Source organism: Cynoglossus semilaevis, chromosome 13 (assembly GCF_000523025.1).
Source record: "Cynoglossus semilaevis isolate Cse_v1.0 chromosome 13, Cse_v1.0, whole genome shotgun sequence".
Classification (NCBI taxonomy): Eukaryota; Metazoa; Chordata; class Actinopteri; order Pleuronectiformes; family Cynoglossidae; genus Cynoglossus; species Cynoglossus semilaevis.
This window is the reverse complement of record NC_024319.1, coordinates 10,821,086-10,842,441: the sequence shown is the minus strand read 5'-3', so window position 1 is coordinate 10,842,441 and position 21,356 is coordinate 10,821,086. Positions and strand designations below refer to the sequence as shown.

The following is a 21,356-nucleotide window of genomic DNA, read 5'->3' as shown; positions in this document are numbered from 1 at the left end:
GGGGGGGGGGTGGAGATGGGAGCGGGGGGGGGGTGTGGGGGGGGGGGGGGGAGGAGAGCAGCACTCACTCACTCAGTCAGTCCCCTGAGACCACAACAGACTGGAACCACGGACACACTTACAGAGCAGTCACGAAACACACTGACATACACTGACGTACACTGCAGCCCCTTCTCACCTTGTCCTTATTGTTGAGAAGCACGGGTAAACATGCTGCAGAGTATTACTGCAGCTGAGTTTATACAGCTTAACAATCACCACAGTATCCTAGTTTAGATGAAGCCGATGAAGTGAAGTGAAATCACTGGCACAGCTTCAACACTGCTTTATTTATTTTTATTTTGGGGAATTTTTGGAGCATGTCGGAGAGACGTGGCTACAGAAGATGTATTATTTGTGCCAAGTGAGCTCAGCTCTCAAAAGCATCAAGGGGATAGATGATAACAGGGCATCAATATTCATAGCCCACCATTAAGTTATGAAGAATTGATGAAGCACTTTTAGTCTGATTCAGCCTCTCTTCCCCCAAACACATGTTTTTTTTTTCACTTTTTTTGTTTTAGGTCAAGTTTGAATTCTACTGTTAGATGGAAGATTTTAAATTGTGCCAAATTGTGCTTCTTAAAAAATAGTTATATTAATATGTATATCTACATTTTTCCCACAATATTTATGTTCAAATATCCACATCTTGATTACTGCATGCAGAGAAAATGTAAACTGATAGTTCCAGGTCAACATTTGAACTATTAAATCCCAGCCGTGATCTAAAAAAAGCCCTCGCTCCTAGCAATAAGCTTCACACCATACTGAACAAATGGTTGCAGACATTCTAGTGCGTGCTTTATTGTATTTGTTCAGCCCACGTCACAGCAACAGGCCGGGTTGTTTTAGTGAGCGCTGCCACCTGGTGGACAAATAGTGAATTCAATAATTTTCTACAAGCGAACATGGATAAGGATGTTTGTGGGTTTCACGACATGATCTCTTTAATTACTCTAAACCGCAGCTAAATAGAATTCCAGATTTGATACGATGTGGCCTGATTTTAAACTTAAATTAAATATGAAACAAAACTTACTATATACGTACATTTGTACTGACAACCATTTTGGCATTAGTGTGCCAGTTATTTGAGTACTATTTGATGATATGTGCCAGAGACTCTTCACTTTACATCACTGCATGATGGACAATACCAGGATCAGAACGGGCTGAGGCAAAAGTTATTCAAATTAGTTTAAAAAAATGTCAAGTGAGTAAGTGATCAGAGCAGTAGAACATTATATACCAACTTTCTTCCACTTAAAAATACCATATACACTGTAGCATAAACGATTCTCTCTGATAGCAATACAAACATGAGTAACTCCATAAAAAATTAAATAAAAACAACACAGTCTTAGGCAAAAACATGATTTTACGCCAATTTGTTTTGAAAAAAAAAACTTGTTAGTGCTACCCTCTGAGACATAATGCATGCTGGGAACATATGTTCAAGAGAGATAAAGATATTTTTTTGCGACCAGATGCCTGAGGGAGACGTGATCACTACCCCTCCCAAAACTAGTCTGACATGGATCCCAGCAGCTCGTAAGAAACTGCGGAACACAAACTTTCCTATTCTTCAAACTTCTGAAGCAATTAACTGGAGATTTTAACCTATAAAAACAACTGTGAGAAACAACAGCCATCTACTGAAACAATGAGAATATGATGTCATGTTAGTACACTTGTGCTCTCTGATGCCAATTTCAGTGCAAGACATTCTTATATTTACTATTATATATATATATATATATATGAAATTGAAAGCAACAAGGCATTTGATTGAACGACTCAAAATTTGTTTTTTCCACTCACATTATTTCCACGTAGTCCATGGTTGAGAACATCCACAGTCCAAGCAAGGTGACAGGACCACAGACACAGACATTTAAAGAGAGAGCAGAGAGTCAGTTCATACTTAGTAGGAGGCTATGGTTTTGAATAATAATTAAATAATCTGTCTATATGTTTTTAAAACAAATTTAAAGAAAATGTATATCTTAAAAACAAAATAAAATTCAAATTTTCTCCACATATCCTCCATTGAAGTTGAAATACTTCTGCAGGCAGTGTTTCCACTGACGAATACCATATATGTCGGGAATTTTCAAATTTTAGTTCAGTTATGGAGGGAAAAAATCTAATGCAGGTAGATCAACTTTTAATAATTAAAAATAAATTCAAGTTTGGTTAAAATAAATTATGTTTGCTTTGATTTTAAAATCAATCAATCAATCAAGCAAATAAGACACAGAGATTCGATACTTGTCAAAGATATGAATAACAAAACTAATCAAAATAGTTGTAATTTAAATATTTGTCTCAAAGCGTTTTGGTGTACGTTACATATAAATACACACACAGAGAGAGAGAGAGAGATTATACATATAGCTATGACTGATAAAAGTTTGACAAACATTAATTCCGAACCCACCAAAGATGTTTTCAGCGGCATATCTGTGGGCCCTGACCCACTGTTTGGGTTCGACAACACTACAGACATTGCTAGGCTAGTAAAGGTAGTTTACCATTGACGTTTGAATCAAAATTTCTGATTCTGCATTTTATCCCGTGAAGAAAGACAACATGAATTTACAGATTTACTTTAGTCTGTGTAGGTAACAGCACAAATCTCTCCAAACCAGGTCGTCTTTAATCCTTCTACAGAACACCGAGCTGACAACTTCACACAAACAAACTGCTGCCGTCGTGAGGACGACAACAAACGACTGTCTGAGTGAAAAAAAGGTGTGCGATACAAACAGCAGTCATACCTGAGCGGGCACCTGTCTCCTCTCTCTGATACTCTCCTCCTTCACTTTGGACATGGACACCTAATTCCGGTGTTTCCCGTCTCGGCAACTTGGAGAGAGTCGCTCAGGTTTCCTCGGAGAGGCGGTGACGCAGCTTACAATGACGCAGCAGCGGCGAGCGGGGTGGAGATCTGAGGTGGGACCAGAACTGATGACTTCTCACTTCTGACATACAGGAGGGAACTGTGGTTGCCATGTCCGATAATTATAAGCGACTTTGGACATGTTTTAGGCTGTAAATACGCTTAGAAATATCGATACCCTCGCGTCGCGACTGTTAGAGTTAGCTAATGTGTCATATGTGTAAAAGTGTCGTTGGTTCTTAGGATTAACTAAAATGCATATTTAATGCGCTTAAAGTACACACAAGTAACATCACAATAGTACATTTATTTAGCTAGATATCTGGGATAATTATCTAAGCAATATCGGGCACGTATTGTGTAACATGCAGAAAACTGTATTACAAAGACTAAAGTTTTAAAAGTCTTTCACAATTTTAAAACATTAAAACAACATTTTAAGTGTGAAATAAAAGCATTTCGTGTATATCCTGTTTAGGTGGATTAAAACAACAGTATTCTCTAAAATTGTTTTCCATTAAATGCTATGTATCGAAGTATGTTGATTTAGCAGGTGTGGTGGTATTTCGAGCGCTTCTGTTGAGCTTATCTTTGTGGACCTGGTTGCTTGTTTTCTGCCACACAATCTGGCAACGCTGAAGCAAATACGTCAAAGTGTTTAACGCGGATGTGAGGCAGGCGCATCCCGCCTCCAAACTTAACACTGGAGAATAACGTCGCTATCATCATTTGAAGAGGTTTCTTTAGAGGAACAACATAAACAAACAACTGTTGATTTAAAAAAAAAGAAGAAGGTAAAACTGAAGCTAAAACAAAACCAAGTAAAACTTTCTTTTGTCCTTCATGACACTTTCTTTCTTTTCTTTTCTTTTTTTCAGGCTTGTGGTTTCACCATGCAGTTTTCAGTCAATATTTAGTGTATTTCAGCGTCAAACGTGTTAGTCATCTCCCTGGCCGATGGGGGGTGCTAAGTGTTCCTTTCGCTATGAGTTAATTTCCAGGTATAAGATTATTGTTTTACATAAATCTAGTCATGACCCAAAATAATTTCCTAGTGAACAAGTAAACTTTGAAAGCTAGTTATTGTCAATTGGAAGTAAAGAAAAAACATGCACGTCAAATTGTTCTGTTAGCTGTTTCTGTCTTCTTGGTACAAATACGTGTGCAAAGGAACATTGGAGGAATTGTACCTGTACCTGTCAGAGTTGTTTGGCATAAAATAAAAAAGGGTGTGTGCACGTGCCTGATCATTCACCTCACGTTCCGGCTTGATTCTCAGTCTGAATAGCATACAACTGTCTGGAGAACAAAAGAAAAGTTATTTCAGTTTGGTACTTCAATATGTGTTTCGTTACCGAGTCAGAACAAGGCCAGTGTATTTTTATGAGTGTTAGCTTTGATGCAAAACAAAAAGGGCTAAAAAATAATTTTCATTGTTTGTATGAAATATATATGTTACAATGTTACATTTGTGAACCACACTCCCGATAGTGCCGTACACCTCTGTGTCACAACAGCTCTGTGGCATTGTCATAACAGGACAGAGCAGGTGCTGCTCTTGGAAAGATCGGTATCAGACTAGAACACTATGCTGCATTGCAAAGTAAGAGAAGTAAACCGGACTTTTCACACGTGTCCATTATCATAGAGAACAGCCAAGACACGCCCAGAGTGATTAACAACACTCTTAGCTTCAACCCTTTGGATGGAGATAAGAGTAACTGTCATCACCAGCACATACTTCTTTACACACTCAAATATTTCTACTATTGAACATGAAGATGCTGCCCCCCGGTGTTTTCTTGGCAGCTGGATAGGTAGATGCCAGACAGCTAGATCAACAAAGTTTCATTTGATTGTGCAAAAAGTACTCACTTGCTTTTTATTGTCCTGTATTTTAACATACTTTCACTTCTAAATTTAGAAATGCTTGCATTCACCTTTAATTTGTACAAAACCAAAAACTACGAACGAAAAATATATAATATATATTAAGAAATGAGTAAGGGGGGCTGTTTAGCCCGGGGCGCCAAAAAGAGTAGGGCCACCACTGCGTATTTGTTTTAATTAAACTTTTTTTTAAAACATATTGTTTATCAACGTTCCCCTAGAATTGCGTCATACGTTTTCAGTCGTGTAAAGCAACTATTAATTTGAATGTGTTGCGTTTGAAATCAAACGTGATGGTTGTTACACAATCGGAGATTTTTAGAGGTGTTCTCTGTTCCTGGTGAAGGATCCACCTAACGCCTCACCACACTCCACAGAACACCGTCGTGTATTCAGAGCACTAACAAAAGCAGCAGCCCTGAGCGTGACAATGAGCCAGTCGACGCACTCTGAAGACTGAAGTTATGACGATAATATGGCTGACAAGGGGCCGCTTTTGACCTCATGCGTCATTTTCTACCTTTCGATCGGGGCTGCAATATTCCAAATTCTCGAGGAACCAAACTACATGTCAGCCAGAGACAAATACATCCTACAGAAGGAACAAATCTTAAAAAAGTTCTCCTGCTTAACCAAATCAGACTTGGATCAGATTCTGGAGGTACAGTACTATTCGACCTGTTTCATCATGTTCGCTGCCAAAGAAATTGACCAACAGAGCACACATTCGTTTTTGAGAAAAAAGTATTTATCTCAGATCTAGAGTATAAGATGTTTTGCAACGATACTAATACTCGTTATATTTTGTTTGGATTGATTCTTATCGCGACTCTCAGTTTTGTGCCAGACCACAAATAGGGAGAAATTCCATCTTTCCGGGTCGGGACTTTATCTGTTTGTTTTTACTTGGAACAGGAAACAACCTTCCGTGCTCATTTCTCAGGCTAATCCGTCTAACCTGAGGTGAATAAATCGGGTTTTAGTTACTAAGGTAGATAAAAAGTTTCGACATCTTTTCTTGATTCAAGACAAAGTGGTGGGCTGCAGCGAGCAGTTTGAATATTTGCGGAAGGCGTGTCGATGCGTAGAGCATGTTGATACACGAGCATTTGTTGTGAACTCAGTTTTTATGTCATTGATAACTTGTATGCTATGTCTTCCGTTAGGAATCCTAAAAGTTAGATTTTGCCAATTTAGTTTGATTAAAGTAGATACTGTTAACTCAGCAATAAGAGAAGACAGGACTCGGTACCCAAGTCCTGTCTTCTCATATTGCAACATAACATGAATTATCTATTTAATATTTATATTAAGATATATCCCTATGTTACTCGAGTTCCTTAAGTTGAAAACTCTTATATTCCTTATATGCACAGATACACCAACCTAATAAAAACTGCAACCACAATGAACACCATTAACAAACATTAAACAATATTATCAACAAATTCAAAATAATAGTAAGTCAATTTAAATACTGGACTTTCCAGTTAATGCTTGGAACTTTTCCACCTTATCCAGGAGACACTACAAAATTGTGTAAAAACATGTGACAATAAATCACATCAAATACATGTGACCAGCTCACCGTGTTGACCCAACAGATAGTGTCAGAGGCTGCAGGTCAAGGCGTGGCCATAACTGGTGATAAACATCGCGAATCATGGGACTGGGCCAACTCCGTCATTTTTGCTTCCACCATCGTCACCACGATAGGTTTGTAAATTCTGCAGTTTTAGGCACAAACCTGATTTAGTGTGAATTTCAGTAATAGAAAACATCATTTATTTACAAATATTTCTTTAATTCCTATCTTCACTGTAATTTTCTATCATCTCTAACCCCAATCCTAGGCTATGGTAATGTTGCTCCAAAGACTAAAACTGGCCGTGTTTTCTGCATCCTATATGGTCTGTGTGGGATCCCACTATGTCTGGTCTGGATTAGTGAACTGGGATCTTTCTTTGGGGACAGAGCCAAGCGTCTGTCTCAGGTCCTGATTCGTAAAAATGTTTCTGTGGTAAGAAATGGTCAAATGCTACAGTGGATAGTCAAGTAAATTTAAGTTTTAATCTCACAAAGCATTTTTTTCTCTTTTTGGCAGAAAAAAGTCCAGTTTATCTGTACAGCTTTGTTCCTGTTATGGGGGCTTTTTGTACATTTGGTGATTCCCCCGTTTGTTTTCATGTCTGTGGAAGGATGGAGCTACCTGGAAGGCATCTACTTCTCTTTTATCACACTCACAACAGTTGGTTTTGGAGATTACGTAGCAGGTTAGTTTACCAACTTCACCTAAGGCCAAGGTTTTTCTGAGATTGTTTTGCATCCATTTTAAGTAGAGACGTCCGATATTAACTTTTTGCCAAAATCCGATATACCGATATTGTCCAAACACTTACCGATACCGATATAGACCTGGTAATATTCATTTATTTATCTGTACAAACCACTGCATGAGTTGCGTGCACCAGCATTCTGAATAAAATCCTGATTATCAAAATATATTAATTAAATGAGCTGCTATCTGGTGAGTTCCACTTTCATATACAGCCGTTTATCCCCACAGCCTATATTATCGGACATTCCTAATTCCCAGTCCTTGACATATCATTCTTTATTTCAGGTGTAAATCCCAACATTGAATACCCCAGACTGTACAGAGTAATTGCAGAGTTATGGATGTACATGGGTCTGGCCTGGCTATCTCTTTTCTTCAGCTGGAATGTCCACATGGTAGTGGAAGCTACCAAAGTGCTGAAGAAAAGAAGACACAGGCACAGGTACCCACACGAAGAGAAACCGCTGAACGAGGAGAAAAAAGAACAGGTGAATATCAAGCAGTCCGTCATCGACATCTTCAAATTCCTGTCTGAGCAGGACAACGACAACTACAACACCATCATCAAGGAGATTGGAATCAAAGCCAAGCATAAAAAACAAGAAGAGAAAATAAATCGCTCCAAAAGCTGCAACGACCTGCACATACAGATGCTGGATCACTCACCAGGCGACAAGCACCTAAAAGTTGGTGAGTTGTTCAGGAATCCAAAGGATGACATGGGCAGAAATAAAAAATGTGCCCTAGAAAAGAGCAGCTCACACCCCGACCTCTCACTTTGTATAAGAACTGAACCAGTGGATAATAAAAACTCAGAAAATGTTGGCATCATCATCACGGTGACGACCAGTGATGCGGCCGAAGGACAGAGTGTACAGCATCCTGACGGAGGAGAGACGAGGTTCACAATATCTAAGGTACCGGAGGATTTGACGACAGATAAAGATGAGATGGGCTGAGGCTTCTTTTCTGAAACCTCACTCACAAAGACACAAACTCAAAAAAAGAAAAAATACTTCAATCAAGAAAACAAAACTACAATCTGTGCAACAGCCTCCAACATATAGTTATGTTTGGGAAAAGGATGTTTTTGCTTTTTTTTTTCTTCAAAATATGTTCTTATTTATGTTTGGGAAAAGGATGTTTTTTTTTTCTTCAAAATATGTTCTTAGGTGTTGTAATTTCACATCAGACCATGAATAAATCACACATTTCACACTAAATTGTACAAACAATTACTAATGATGTTACTCTTTTTGACATGTGACATGTATATACACATATGTCACACATATATACACATACACACATATACATTGCTACCTTTGTGTTTCTAATCCTCTAATTGGTGAGAGAATATAAATATATATATATATATATATACAAAACAAAAAATGAATTAGTTTTGTTGGGTTTTTTTAATTGGGATAAAAGAAACATCTCTTAACAGTCATTTAAGCTCCTGTTCAATTCAGTGTCTCCAAAAATATAACTTCCCACAGGATAATTACTAGAAAACTGCAATACAACTTTCTTCTTGCTAGAAAGCAGCAATTCAAGGGACTCCAGTTGCCTCTGTTTTATCACATACATCCTTCTAAGTGCAATAAGTTAAGCAGTTTCAAAGGAAACCACAACACAGCCCATCACAAACATTTACTCCTAATAATTTCAGTAGGTTATAAAATGGAGTCAGTGGCTACTTCAGATCACAGACCAGAGTCTTGTGGAAAACAGTGCCAATTAGCAACTTCCCTCCGTAGGTTGCTGCCACGGATGAACCCATGATCACCTGACCATCGTCAGCATACACTTGAGTGACCTCTGGCTGATCAGAGTGAATGTTCTGGACTCTAATGACCTGGGGAAGGTTGATTCCGAGACACACAGAGTTACTAAAATGTATTACACAGTAACTTTAGTATTGTCCTAAGATGGTATGTAAATGGACAAACCTCAGATCCAGGAGGGTCTTTGGTGTCACACATAAACAGCTTCCATCCATTAGGATGACAGCCTAGCCACAGGTCGCCCGTCTCAGGGTCAACTTCAACATTGTCACACATTGAACCCACAGCCACAGCCTAGGGATATGAAATATAAATGGTCAAACAAACAATAACATCAGCTTGTTCTGACCTTGTCTTTACTGTAGACAGTACCATAATCAGAAAATCTTAATCTTACTTCCAAATATGAATTTACGTACAGTATTTTTGATGCCATAAAAACAACATCTGTATACTGCACAATTACTAGGTGTAAGAAAATATCATATATTATGATTTTGTTTCACATCATCAGTCTTCTACTGCACTGTATTAAATTTTTAATTAATAATTAACCTGCAAATATTCATGATTTCATCAATATTCATCAATGGCATTGGTTCATTTTATTTAGCTTCTCTAGCCATTACAAACGTAGATCCCTCCGCTCCAATTTTATTAACCTGATGTTAAGCATCTAACATTTAAAAATGACCTTATTATATATATAATATTATAACATTATATTAATATTCATGTTTACCTTCACAGGGACCAGGGCGTTATCTTCCTTCCGCTCTAACACGTGTACGTTATGGTCCAATACATCGACGACGTAAAGGTGCCTTCAGTTCAGAATAAGTGAGAATTAGTATGAAATACAATGGTGTAAAACATAAATACCTGGCCTACTGTTTGCCTACTGTTTATCTGGGGACGTGTTGATGCCGTTTGCAAGATAGTAACCCTCAGCCACTACTCTGACATCATCAGGGCTGTAGTACACGACGTTAGTCCAAGGCTGAGCCAGAACAAGCTCAATCAGACTTGTAAAGGCAGTATTGGAAAAATAGTGATCATTGGTTGCATAGAAGCTGTCCACGCCCACAGCAACAATATCGTTTACACTGGAAAGAAGTCACATGACAACAAGGACTTAGGTCACAAACAGCAATTGAAATGAACAATGAGGGGATTTGCTTTCTTCTTTTTTCATATTTAGTTTAGGCTGCAGTTTCAATTTCAACACACCTATGGAGAAGTTCATGCTTTATAGTTTTCAGGTGAAGCAGGGATTGGTCGTCTTCAACAAACTGAAATACCTCAACTTGGCTCCCGTGGTGAGGATGATTGACAACAAACAGGTATATCTCATCATCTGGAGAGAAACAAGTTAATCTCTGTTAAAAAAAAAACCTGATTTATCCTGGATGTAGAAACCTGTCTTTAAGAGGTGTGACAATCCCAGCCACTCCCTGCATGCCCACAGGGTACTCACTAACTCTGGATGACTGGTTTGTTCACATACTGCAACTTTACAGGTACACACCAGCCAGAGCTCTGCTTTACTAGTCATATGACCAGCTGCTGCAGAAAAATTACATAACTTTTAAAATAAATACAAGTGGTTGGATATTATTTTTTTCAAAATAAGAGTGAGTATTAGATGCTTAGGAATTAACTGATTGCATGTGTTAAATTTAAAAAAAATCCATTAGCAGTTTCTTTTTCGCTAGGATTTAAACCCATAACCCCTTCATCTATTTCTGCCAACTGTTTTACAAGTTAATATGCATTGCACTGCATCCTGTGCATCTTCTATTGGCTGGTGAATAAACATTAGCTGCATTGCTGCCATCTACTGGGCTGGAGTGAGTGCTTTAGTATTGTAAAAGAACAATTTGTAATTAATTAAATGAAATGAACTTATTTATGTGCACTTAAATTGCTTTGTTTTTTTTCTTTCAGAATAATATTTCACATATTCAAATATGGGCATTTACCAGATGGACTGACGTAGGCACTGATGCCATGAGGGTTGAACGAGTCCAGATCAAAGTTTCTTGACACACGTAGCTCCAATGGCTTCAGCCGAGGGTCTTGTAAATCTAGAGAATAGATCTTTCCTGGACCATCTGGGTCTGGCATTCCAGGATAGGAAAGACCCTGCAGACAATAATATTATAAAAGATGAGTGAAAACCAACACAATCAGTTTAGTGAGGGACATCATTTCAAAGTTTTCTTAGTAGTGTATGATGATGATTTTTGCTGCAAGTTTCATATGAAGAAACAAACTACCGTACTTGTAACCCTTAATGCCAGGGACTGCATGTAAAAAATCCAGGTAAAGACTGATTAATATTTGAATATAATATATATACTGTGTGTGTGGCCCAAATGGATTACTGAGACCATGAATGTTATGTTTTCTGTGCCTTTACAATGCCTTACATCATGAGACTTTTGCTCTTAACTGTAGGTCCTCTGATGTTTCTTTTTGTTTGTTTTGCGGTTTAAGTTTGTTCAACCTCAGATAAACATTGCTGATCTGAAAGTCAAACATACTCACAGTGCTGATAAAGGCGAGTCCATCTCTGATGATGGTTATATCCTCCGAGCCCTGGTCTGAAAAAAAGAAATGTAATATCTGTTCAACAATAAAATAAAATAAAAAAACACTATTTCTTTCATTAACTAGTGACCATTACGCTTGTCATGTCTGATGGCATCTCTAAAACTACACTGTCAGTAGTGTCTCTCAGGTGGTTTTAACGACTCCACATTCACAACTTGACTCACGTCAAACTAACATAACTGTGACATAACATGGCAAATTAACCTCCATTGCTTATCATAGCAACCCTTGGAATATAAATATCAGTTTTCATTAGTCAGCAAGAACTGAAGACGCTTCTTAGAGTTGTCGAGTTTATAAAAACATCAGAAACTCAATACAGATTAAATTCTCTGACAGAAAAAGTCGTGAGTAAAATAGTAGCACTAATGTTATATTTATATTTTCGTTTCTGTGAAGGCTGAGTAAGTTACTTACTGAGGTTTTTTAGAGTCACACAGTTTGGCAGATGATTCTGCACAAGCTCCCTGGAGGCGAGAGCTCTTCTCCTGCACTCACACACAAACACACACAGGCAGAAACCTAGCTTCAGGGGCAGAAGTTAGAAAACAAAATCGAGGTTCTAGCTTGGGAAATGCAGGTTCATACGTTACCTTAGGTTGACAAACCTCTCCCCCAACAGCGCCGACAAGGCAGCTACAAGCAGCGAGATGAACACGAGCTTTCCCATTTGGAAATATACCACAGGAGGTGCAACTTTGTCAACTGATTAAACTTCAGACCCGCCCGAGTCCTATAGCCGAGGAGGATCCCGCTCCTCTAATGACGCCTTCATGACAATCGGACATGTGAAAACTTATGTCGTCTATCAAAATCTGAGTTCTTCATTGAACATGTGTAACATTGAACAGCGAAAGTTTTTTATCCTTTACTCAATATAAGTCCCCACGTTCATTTTCTAACTCAATAACTTGTCTGTACCATTTACTAGGCCGAAAGATTAACACACACCGGGACTTCGACATCGACATTCCCTAGCTAGCCCTTTACCTTTATTCTAATTTAACTTTCACCCGATTTTTAGTCTAAACACTGAACGTATATAAAGTTACTGACACATAAGGTAAATGTTAGCCACAAATATTTCAAATGCTAATACAAATTCCCATAAGAACATTAATAAAATTAAAACAAAATATAAACATTAATAGAAATTGTTAAATTAAAAAAAGCCAAAATACCAAAAATGTGCTAATAGCCTTAGTAGCCAGAAAAAATCTATTCTGAACCCATCAGAATAAATTCAGTAGAAAAATATACAAAGACAAAGGATAGAAATACTTTAATATATAAAGTTATATTCTTACCTTGATGGCATAGCAATAATAATAATCATTTTTAAGAAAGGCCTGGCATAGCAATAATAATAATAATCATTTTTAAGAAAGGCGTTGAAAGATGAGGTTAAAACCTATCCCAGTGCCACGATTGGCCTGAGGGCCCGAGGTTGAACATAGTTTTCAGGCAGGAATATTTATTCTAATATTTTTAATTGGAGGCAATCTTTTCAGTAATCTTTACAGGGCAGATATTTGTCCTTAATAGATATTTGTGTAACGACAGCAGTAAAATTCCTAAAACTTTCTATAGTTTAAGAATTCAACTTTTCTAATATACGTCACACCTTTCACTTCTTGATTATTGGTCGAACACACGTGAATGCATATCTAATTGTAAAATATTACACCATTTACCCCAACCAAATTACCAGGGCATTACAGGTTCCTGTTCATCCTGAACACACTATTGTCCTTATACAAAAAAAATCCCTCTATTTATAGGATTCCATCCTCAAGAGCCAAGTCTGTGGTTCCAAATTAAATTCAGTCATAATCTTAGTGCAACCAGTCAACACATGATATATTCAATAACATGTAGTGCCTGCAAAACCCTGTTTAAATTGTTTATTTTTGAAGTTGTTTTTTGTAGGTGATGACTCCCTCCCAACATAAAACAAAAGTTACAAAATTGTCTATGTAATCAAAATCATGTGTAAGAGACTTCATAAAAAACAAACATGAACACATACATACACATACAGAAGTGAAGGTAACATAAAATTGGCAAACTATTGACCCTGTGATATTCAGCATTGGGTGCATGCAACCTGACAGTAACTGTAGAATATCTACAAAAGTCCAATTAAAGAATGATAGCATCTAACAGCTTCAAAACATCAACTCCTGCACATTACAGTGTGCAACCAGCGAGCACTGTTAACGGGAGGGGGAGGGGTGGGGGGGGGGGGGGACGCCAGATTCCTGACTCTGTTTGTGAAGTCGTGTAAAGGTTCACAGTGTAATACAGCAGGATGCCCATCAAACAGTTTCAAGCAAGACTGTATATTTGGAACATACAAAATAAAGTTTATTATTATCCATTCTCTTCATGTCTACATCTTATTAGAATTTCTAGACAATGTCATTGTCAAATAACACACCCAAATTAATTCTAATAATCCTGACAGGTGCAACAATACATTTCTGTCAAGTCCAGGTGTCAAAATATAACTGAAGGTGAAAAGCAATTTAAATTTACTTCTTTGTTATTTTTCAACATAAAAAGGGGAGCCATGGCCCTGGGCCACAGTGAGATCTAGGCAGGACACGGCCATGAGCACACATTAAACACAGGTGAACAAGTGGCTTCAGGGTTGGGCCCCAGAGGCTGCAGGGACTTGTGTAGCCAAAGTGTTTGGAACAGAGATGACGGGTGATCCAGCAATGTTAGCCAGTGGCTGTGTGGAGGACATTGAGGTGATGCCTGGAAAAATACAGCACGGCTGTTATTCACAGAATTCCTTTTCTGCTAATTACCAAAACGTGTCACTACTTGGTACGAGGGGGAAAAAAAAGAGGTCATCTGTGAATGTAGACTGATGCCCCTCCTGGGACATGTGTTCCAAGGAGGATTACTCACCAGCCATCATACTTGAGGAGCTGACTGGTGTAGAGCTGGCAGCCATCCCTCCTGGAGTGGCCCCCCTTCCCTGATCTTTGACGATAGGATCTGCAGACAGAAGAGAGTCTGAGCGAGAACATTTCACTATAATCCACATTGGATGTTTGCTCCAGTATTAAAACCAACAGTTGAGCTGAGACCTGGCCAACACCCGAACAGTAGGATGACATTTTCTTTTACCAGTGTGGAATAAACAACCGCTGAAAGCTAATTGCTACATTTACCATCACTGTGTTTAGTCAGTGACAATAATAATTAATCACTGATAAAGTCTTAAGCACAGTGGGAGACAACAAAAAAATGTGACCAACAGGTTTTGTTCTGACAAACATCAGAAAGCTACACTCATTTAGTTAAACCTGACAGTTTAAATAAACATGGCAATGTCATGTGAGGTAATACAAGGGCTATTACCACTGACTATTTCCAAACAATGGGGTTTGCAGACAAAAAGTCAAGAGGCAACAACAAACTTGGCGCAGCATCAGTGGGTGTGTGTACTGAGAAAGAAAAGATGCACCTCATTTGTTTTCCAGTAAATAGTTCTGTTCTGCCCAGTACTTACACTGGTATATCACAACGGTCATCAGGTGTGATTGAAGACGTTCGCTACATGGAAAATGCAACATAATTTCTTTTGTTTTTTAGCCTACATTGATCGTTCTGCCCTGTGGTATTTGTTACATCATGCAGTTGTTGTTCACATCTCCTTGAAATGGTTGACACAGACACATTTCTTAACATCTACACCAAAGTACAGATGGCATCACAAATACATTTCAAGAGCAACTCTATGAATAGATTAACCATACAAAACTGTTTTAACTAAGGATTAAAGTGTAGAACTTTAAGAAGCCTTACAGAAGTAGGGATGATCCATTGCCTCTCTGGCTGTGAGTCGAGCTTGGTGGTCATAGCGCAGCAGTTTGTCCAGGAAGTCCAGGGCCTCTGTGCTGACCAGGTGCTGGTTCTCACTGTGCACAAACCTCTCCCACCTTTTGCGAGAGTGTCTGAAGGACAAACCAGAGGTTGATGGGATGTAATGTTATCCAAAAACAAGTTAACTAGTGATGCATGTTTTTTCTTTTACCTTCCCAGGATGTCGTTGAACCGTGGATCCAACTCAATGTTGTATTTGTCAATGTAGTCATACAAGTCCTCAGTGCCCAGAACTTTGGCAATCCGCACCAGCTTTAAATTAGGAAAAGAACAAAAATGACATGCAGATGAATGAGAGCATGGATCAAATCCTGTAAACAGTAGTGAACCATACTCATTGGAAATCCACTGCTGTGATTTTGTGTACTATAGTTGATGTCATTAAAATGTTGAGGGGAGGGGGTTCCCAAAATGGGAGGCACCTCCCATAGGGGGCACAGCAAGGCAAATGATTTTCCTTTTCCCTATAGTGTGTAAATTGTATTGACTTCTCTTGGTTCAACATTAGAAGAAGCTTTGTAGGAACTAGCTTTTTTTTTTTTTTGCTTAAGTTTCATGAATAGTTAAAGCATTATCTGTGAATTTTTCAAAACTGGTCGGACACAGGTGTGACTATGGTTCAGTGCAGAAAAAAAATATTGAAACACTGGTTAGATTAGTTTAGTTAAAAGATAATGAAAATCCACTGTAATTACCATTATGTTAATGCTATATTGTTGGAATGAAGGGGTCCAAGATTAAATCAAGTAAAAGAAGGAAGAAAGTAATTGGCTCTATTTAGCATGTGTTACTTTAGGAATGACAAAAAATATCCTGTTATGTGAGTAGTCAGGTGTCAATGGAATGTGTAACCACACCCACAAAGGAGTTTGCTGAACAAAGTTGTTCATACCTGATCGTAGTTGTCATGGCCGTGGAAGAAAGGCTCCTTTCTGAAGATCATACTGGCGAGCATACAACCCAGGCTCCACATGTCCAAGCTGTAGTCATACATCTGCAAACGAGGAAAACAGGCAATAAGATTCCTCTTCATTTTAAACCATAATTTTGATGCATAGCAGAAATGCGATCGGCCTTTACCTGGTAGTCTACCAGCAGTTCAGGTCCTTTAAAGTACCTGGAGGCCACTCTCACGTTGTATTCTTGGTTGGGATGATAGAATTCTGCCAAACCCCAGTCGATTAGACGAAGCTTTAAAGTAGAAAGAAAGTTTGGGAGATTTAAAGGCACTGTAATTTACTGCATATGAGAGATTAAAGAAAACTGAAGAGACAGTACCTTTCTGTGTTCATGATCAATCATAACGTTGTGTGGCTTAACATCTCTGTGCATTATACCCATACTGTGGCAGTAATCCAGAGCCTATCGTGGTAGAAAATACATTTAGGCATATTCTATGTTGATAGAAAACACACAACTGAATGTAAAAATGTATAACAAAATGAGTTTCTTCACCTTTAAGATTTCATACATGTAGAACCGTATGTCGAAGTCAGATAGGGTTTGGTACAATTGCTGTAAAAAATGTGTGACTTGTCAGACTTTAACCCACCAGTGTCAGTTGATCTTATTCTACATATCAATTCTTGATCATTACCTTGAAGTCTGTGTTGTTCACATGTTCAAAAACAAGAGCAGGGGTACGGGACTAAGAGACATACAAAACATATGTACGTTACACACACTCCTACATGTAGAAATATAAATAATTACAGTTGGTAAAGTACAAAAGAGTCATAGAAATACCACAGGATCTTTGACAATATCTAACAGGGAGATGATATTTGGGCCACCACGCAGATTCTCCAGAATCTTTATTTCTCGCTTGATTTTCTTTTTCTTGACGGGCTGTAAGCAGAGACAATCTTGTGAGATGCGATTTAATAATAAAAAAAAAATCCCAAAAAGTTCAAATAATTCAAATAATGATGTGATTGGAGCCCCCTTCACACCTTGAGTATTTTGACGACCACTTTTTCATTGTTTGTGATGTTAATTGCTTCGAACACTTCGCTATATTTGCCTCTTCCCAGTTTTCGGACTAACTGATAGTCATCTTGGTTCCTTAGGGGAAAAAACAGCAGGTCACATTAATAATATTGAAATGAATTACCTAGTAAAGCAAAATTAAACAAAGAAAATGTTAAGTGCCACCGGCAGTATTTTGCCTTACCCCCATTCAACAACATGGGACTCATAGTCCCAGTATTCCCGAGGTCTCTGTGTGTTTACATCAGGGTAAACTCGAGAGCGGCTTGGAACAGGGCCAGACATATTCTATACGAAATCTTCTCTAAATCTCCTAAATAGAAAGCAGGACAAGACAAAATAAAAGATAATCCACATCAGGATTGAGCTCAGTACCAACCATGAGAACTATAATCTATACTATTATCTTTAAAAAATATGCAGGCAATTCTGATAGAAAATAAAGGTGTTACATGCGAGTACTGTGAGCAGACATTCAAAAAAGGTCGTTAAATTCAGGAGAGTTTGCTACATCACTCGATCACCTGTTTGTCTGAAGTTGTGAGGTGTACAGTCATTACACAGAACAAACGTTGTACCGTTTGAATTTGCACAATTCTTCTACTTGTGTGCCCTAATAATTTAGCTTCCCAAATGTGTAATTTGCATAAAAATAAAAGATTGGTCACATAAATTGATCAAATAAACTTGACTAAATTGCTAAGTGGAATTGTTGGAATTTAAATTTGTAAATAAAATGTTGAAACTAAGCTTTTAAATTTTTTTGTAATTCATACAAAGGCTTAAAAGAAAACCCAGACGCAACTGTCACTGTTAGATTCCCTATTCAATTCAGGATCAACTGACCACAGACCAAAGGGGAGATAACAGAGTTTGCTGCTTAAAATGCAAAACCACCACACTTAGACGCACATCACATTGTGGTGGAGCTTTTAAGTGACAGATCTAATTAACAAACAATTATCAACTGCTTTTCATTAAACTGACCAAATACAGACATGGATAGGGCTGTGTGTTTAGATCTGCAACTGTGTGTTTTAATTAAATTAACAGACAACAAGAAGTGGTCTTGGTCAAATGACACAGAAGAAGACAAGAAGTCTTTCTAGACACAATACTTTTGACTCGTATCAAGACATTTTTACATACACACACAGAGACATATATACACACACACATATATATATATATATAGACAAACTTATGCGATGTACAAGCTCTGTAGATGGAGGTAATTATGTTGAAAACAACAAAAACGTGTTGTAATGTGGTCTTCAATCACCCAGTGGTGGTAAAAGTAAGTGAACTGGTAAAGTTCTGGTAAAAACTCTGCAGTCGTTGTATACTTTCTGTCTAGACTGAAGGGGAAATTGAGATTTTACAATTAAGTGTATTAACTATGTAATTTTATTACATTAATTTGACATTTGAATGTATGAATACATTTTTTTAGAAATGGAAAAGGAATAAACACAAAATTCTGTCAGTCCAAAATCAACCTGCTCCACCAGCCTTTAAAGTTAGAGATGGATACTGTATCTCATATTTTAACTGACTGGATTTGTGTCCTATTCATTACTTTTTATGAGTAACATCAGTTTACAGTGGAGTTCACAGCACTCTTCAACTATGATAATTATATTTGCAGTTGAATGTAATTATCTTAATTTGTGAATAAAATTAATTTAACCAAACCTTAGCAATAAAACCCAAACTAGTAGAGAAGCGGAACAGATCATGATTAACCATTACAAATGAACGCCAATCCAGCCTAAATTGCACTGGAATTAAAACAGCATTAGACATAGGTAGAAGCATTACCTGGGAGGTTTCCTCCAGGAAGCTGGTAATATATAAATATAAACAGGAGTGGTGTAGATGCCTTAGATGAAAAATCTGCATGAACAAAAAAAACAAAAAAACAAAAAAACAAACAAATGTGCTTTACCTTTTAACACCATAATCACATCTTATTATTCCATATAAGTCTATTTGAAGTTTTCCAAAAAAATTAACATTGTGCCTTATGTTAACGATAACATATGCAACACCTTATAATAATACATTCGATCATAAATATGTGACAAGAGGCAAATCTTGCAGAGAAAATATCACTAGAGGCTCGTGTGTGTAAAAATGGTGGCTTGTAAAATGGAGAAACCTGAATGTTAAATAGGGGCATCCAACCAGTCTAATCAGGAGGTACAGGATTCAATGCAGTCATCACTGGGGGCTACACAACGACAGTATATCCTGTTAAAATAACAAGGACACAAAGTAGGTTGATTACAATCAATGCTGTCAGTTAAGCAAACACGATTCAAATGCGAGACCCAGCGCACACCAGCCAATAGGGCTGCATTTAAATCGTGTTACATTAGAAGCACACAGTCGACATGAAATCATTTTAACAAAAATACGCGAACATAATAACACCCGATTTACCCGATCAACACCTCAATACAAATTAAAAGACTGCGCAGAAAGCTTGTGTGGCCCGGGGCCTGTGGAAGTGCAGTGCAGCCAGCTAACGGCTAACAGACGAAACCGGGCAGCTGCTCTAGTGTTAGCACTTAGCATTAGCTCGTCAATAGCAGAGGGAAAAAGCCGGTCACAAAGTCGCAACTACCTATCGATTACGAAATGAGCCCATAACGGAAATGGACAAATTCTGACCGTTTAGAAATAATAAAATGTTTTATATGACGGATGGTACTCACACCTGGCACAGCAGAAAGCCTTGAAACATTTATTTCATAAAGCTAAAAAAGTGCTAAGCTAACAGGCTACTTGAGTGAATAGCCTGCTGGCTGGCGAGGAAACTGGCTGACAACGCCTTTAAAAAACATCATACAATCGCTGTGGTTATGTGATAGAAGACTACATCTGTTGTTAGGCGGATTGCCGGCTTCCCCTCACTCGTCTAAGGCCACAAAGACGATCTCAAAGAGACGACGATTCGTGGTTAAATAACACGATTACCTTTCAGCGCTGTAGGGACGTCAATATGGCGATGATTGGGATCAAGAGCTTAGTGCGAACAGCCTTTCCTACAGAGGGCGCTCTCTCGATTTCGTTTTCTCACAAGGCTTCCTTCTTTGCCACACGGGTCTGATGCAGAAACCGAGGGGAACTTCTTTCTATATGCATCAGCAGGGTCGTAAACTATTCTTGTGAGATCGTGCTTACATTTTTTAAGAAATCACACACAAAAAAACATACACACCTTTCAGCCCCAAACTGACGTCTGAAGTATTATTCCTCATGTTGTATTTTATTACTGTAAAAATATATTCTAAAAAGTAAATAACCGGCACAGATACATGGTAAACAGTTTATAATAATAAGTAAGGCATTGTTTTGTAGTTAGGTAGGACAGTAATTTCATTGTTATGTTCATTCATTTTAATGAATTACTTAGGAATGGAATGGAATTACGGCCATTTGGACAATTTAAATCGACTGTAGGTAAATGCTATTGGAACTGCAATGAACTGGTGTACTGTTTACTCAGTTATTGCAGTGACTGGTTCTAGTTCCCCCATTGCCTTAAAGGCAGAAGAAAATAAACCGTCAACCTACAATAAAACAATAATGAAAACTGTAAAATTCAAAGACAGTGAATGTGGATATCATGTATAATCGACCATCTCTGGTCCAATAAGATGCCAAATAAAGATAAATAAGATACAATGATAATAATAATAAGGTCTATACATTAGGTACACTAGCAAGTAGCAAAAGACATTTTTTGGGAAATATGTTTTCAGTAAAAATGTCTCTACATTACAGGTGTACAAGTGAGGCCTTTACCTCTATACATTGATGATGAATGGGCCCTGTTTTTCTAAAAGGTCTTTGTCTGGACAAGAACACAGTCTATACTTAA

At 37.9% G+C, this 21,356-nt stretch overlaps 4 protein-coding genes and 1 long non-coding RNA gene across 6 annotated transcripts in view; 2 read left to right on the top strand and 3 right to left on the bottom strand.

Annotated features, from left to right (window-relative positions):
* Positions 1–1,775, bottom strand: part of LOC103388490 (uncharacterized) — a 30,383-nt gene extending 28,608 nt beyond the window's left edge. The window contains exon 1 of the mRNA XM_025061408.1: positions 1,732–1,775. Coding sequence (XP_024917176.1) covers positions 1,732–1,768 — 37 coding nt within the window. The 5' untranslated portion in view covers positions 1,769–1,775. The remainder of the gene's footprint in view (positions 1–1,731) is intronic.
* Positions 1,776–2,822: 1,047 nt separating this feature from the next.
* On the top strand, positions 2,823–4,198 carry LOC112487920 (uncharacterized). The gene is made up of 2 exons (XR_003051474.1): positions 2,823–3,738; positions 3,823–4,198. It is a non-coding gene; the product is annotated as an uncharacterized LOC112487920 (long non-coding RNA).
* Positions 4,199–5,039: 841 nt separating this feature from the next.
* Positions 5,040–8,296, top strand: LOC103388493 (potassium channel subfamily K member 5-like). The gene is made up of 5 exons (XM_008323501.2): positions 5,040–5,495; positions 6,439–6,550; positions 6,688–6,854; positions 6,939–7,107; positions 7,458–8,296. Exons 1-5 carry the CDS (start codon positions 5,310–5,312, stop codon positions 8,129–8,131), a joined length of 1,308 nt encoding a protein of 435 aa, XP_008321723.1. The 5' UTR covers positions 5,040–5,309; the 3' UTR covers positions 8,132–8,296.
* Positions 8,297–8,571: 275 nt separating this feature from the next.
* On the bottom strand, positions 8,572–12,330 carry LOC103388494 (serum paraoxonase/arylesterase 2-like). Its single transcript, XM_008323502.2, has 9 exons — positions 12,172–12,330; positions 11,996–12,066; positions 11,513–11,568; positions 10,945–11,107; positions 10,193–10,319; positions 9,865–10,068; positions 9,705–9,786; positions 9,128–9,256; positions 8,572–9,033 (listed from the first exon to the last, which is right to left on the bottom strand). The coding sequence occupies exons 1-9, from the start codon at positions 12,246–12,248 to the stop codon at positions 8,872–8,874; spliced, it is 1,071 nt and encodes a 356-aa protein (XP_008321724.1). The 5' UTR covers positions 12,249–12,330; the 3' UTR covers positions 8,572–8,871.
* Positions 12,331–13,467: 1,137 nt separating this feature from the next.
* Positions 13,468–20,571, bottom strand: LOC103388495 (casein kinase II subunit alpha). 2 transcript variants are annotated; one of them, XM_008323503.3, is made up of 15 exons: positions 20,450–20,571; positions 19,629–19,720; positions 19,289–19,363; positions 17,652–17,780; positions 17,431–17,542; positions 17,225–17,326; positions 17,076–17,126; positions 16,934–16,993; positions 16,757–16,840; positions 16,559–16,669; positions 16,371–16,472; positions 15,630–15,730; positions 15,401–15,549; positions 14,498–14,587; positions 13,468–14,341 (listed from the first exon to the last, which is right to left on the bottom strand). In XM_008323503.3, the coding sequence occupies exons 4-15, from the start codon at positions 17,750–17,752 to the stop codon at positions 14,226–14,228; spliced, it is 1,179 nt and encodes a 392-aa protein (XP_008321725.1). In that variant the 5' UTR covers positions 17,753–17,780; positions 19,289–19,363; positions 19,629–19,720; positions 20,450–20,571; the 3' UTR covers positions 13,468–14,225. The 2 variants fall into 2 exon arrangements, with proteins under 2 accessions (XP_008321725.1, XP_008321726.1); XM_008323504.3 differs by lacking the exon at positions 20,450–20,571 and adding an exon at positions 20,188–20,209.
* Between the last annotated feature and the right edge of the window lie 785 nt (positions 20,572–21,356).

What these genes read in the sequence shown, in the direction of transcription:
- LOC103388493 (XM_008323501.2), top strand. Translation starts at nt 5,310, where the DNA reads ATGGCTGACAAGGGGCCGCTTTTGACCTCATGCGTCATTTTCTACCTT. An exon ending in CACCATCGTCACCACGATAG is followed by an intron (nt 6,551 to 6,687) that starts GTTTGTAAATTC and finishes CCCCAATCCTAG; the next exon opens with GCTATGGTAATGTTGCTCCA. An exon ending in TTCGTAAAAATGTTTCTGTG is followed by an intron (nt 6,855 to 6,938) that starts GTAAGAAATGGT and finishes TCTTTTTGGCAG; the next exon opens with AAAAAAGTCCAGTTTATCTG.
- LOC103388494 (XM_008323502.2), bottom strand. Translation starts at nt 12,248, where the DNA reads ATGGGAAAGCTCGTGTTCATCTCGCTGCTTGTAGCTGCCTTGTCGGCG. An exon ending in GACTCGCCTTTATCAGCACT is followed by an intron (nt 11,108 to 11,512) that starts GTGAGTATGTTT and finishes TATTGTCTGCAG; the next exon opens with GGTCTTTCCTATCCTGGAAT. An exon ending in AAGCATGAACTTCTCCATAG is followed by an intron (nt 10,069 to 10,192) that starts GTGTGTTGAAAT and finishes ACTTCTTTCCAG; the next exon opens with TGTAAACGATATTGTTGCTG.
- LOC103388495 (XM_008323503.3), bottom strand. Translation starts at nt 17,752, where the DNA reads ATGTCTGGCCCTGTTCCAAGCCGCTCTCGAGTTTACCCTGATGTAAAC. An exon ending in ACATGTATGAAATCTTAAAG is followed by an intron (nt 16,841 to 16,933) that starts GTGAAGAAACTC and finishes CTACCACGATAG; the next exon opens with GCTCTGGATTACTGCCACAG. An exon ending in CTCCTCAAGTATGATGGCTG is followed by an intron (nt 14,342 to 14,497) that starts GTGAGTAATCCT and finishes GTATTTTTCCAG; the next exon opens with GCATCACCTCAATGTCCTCC.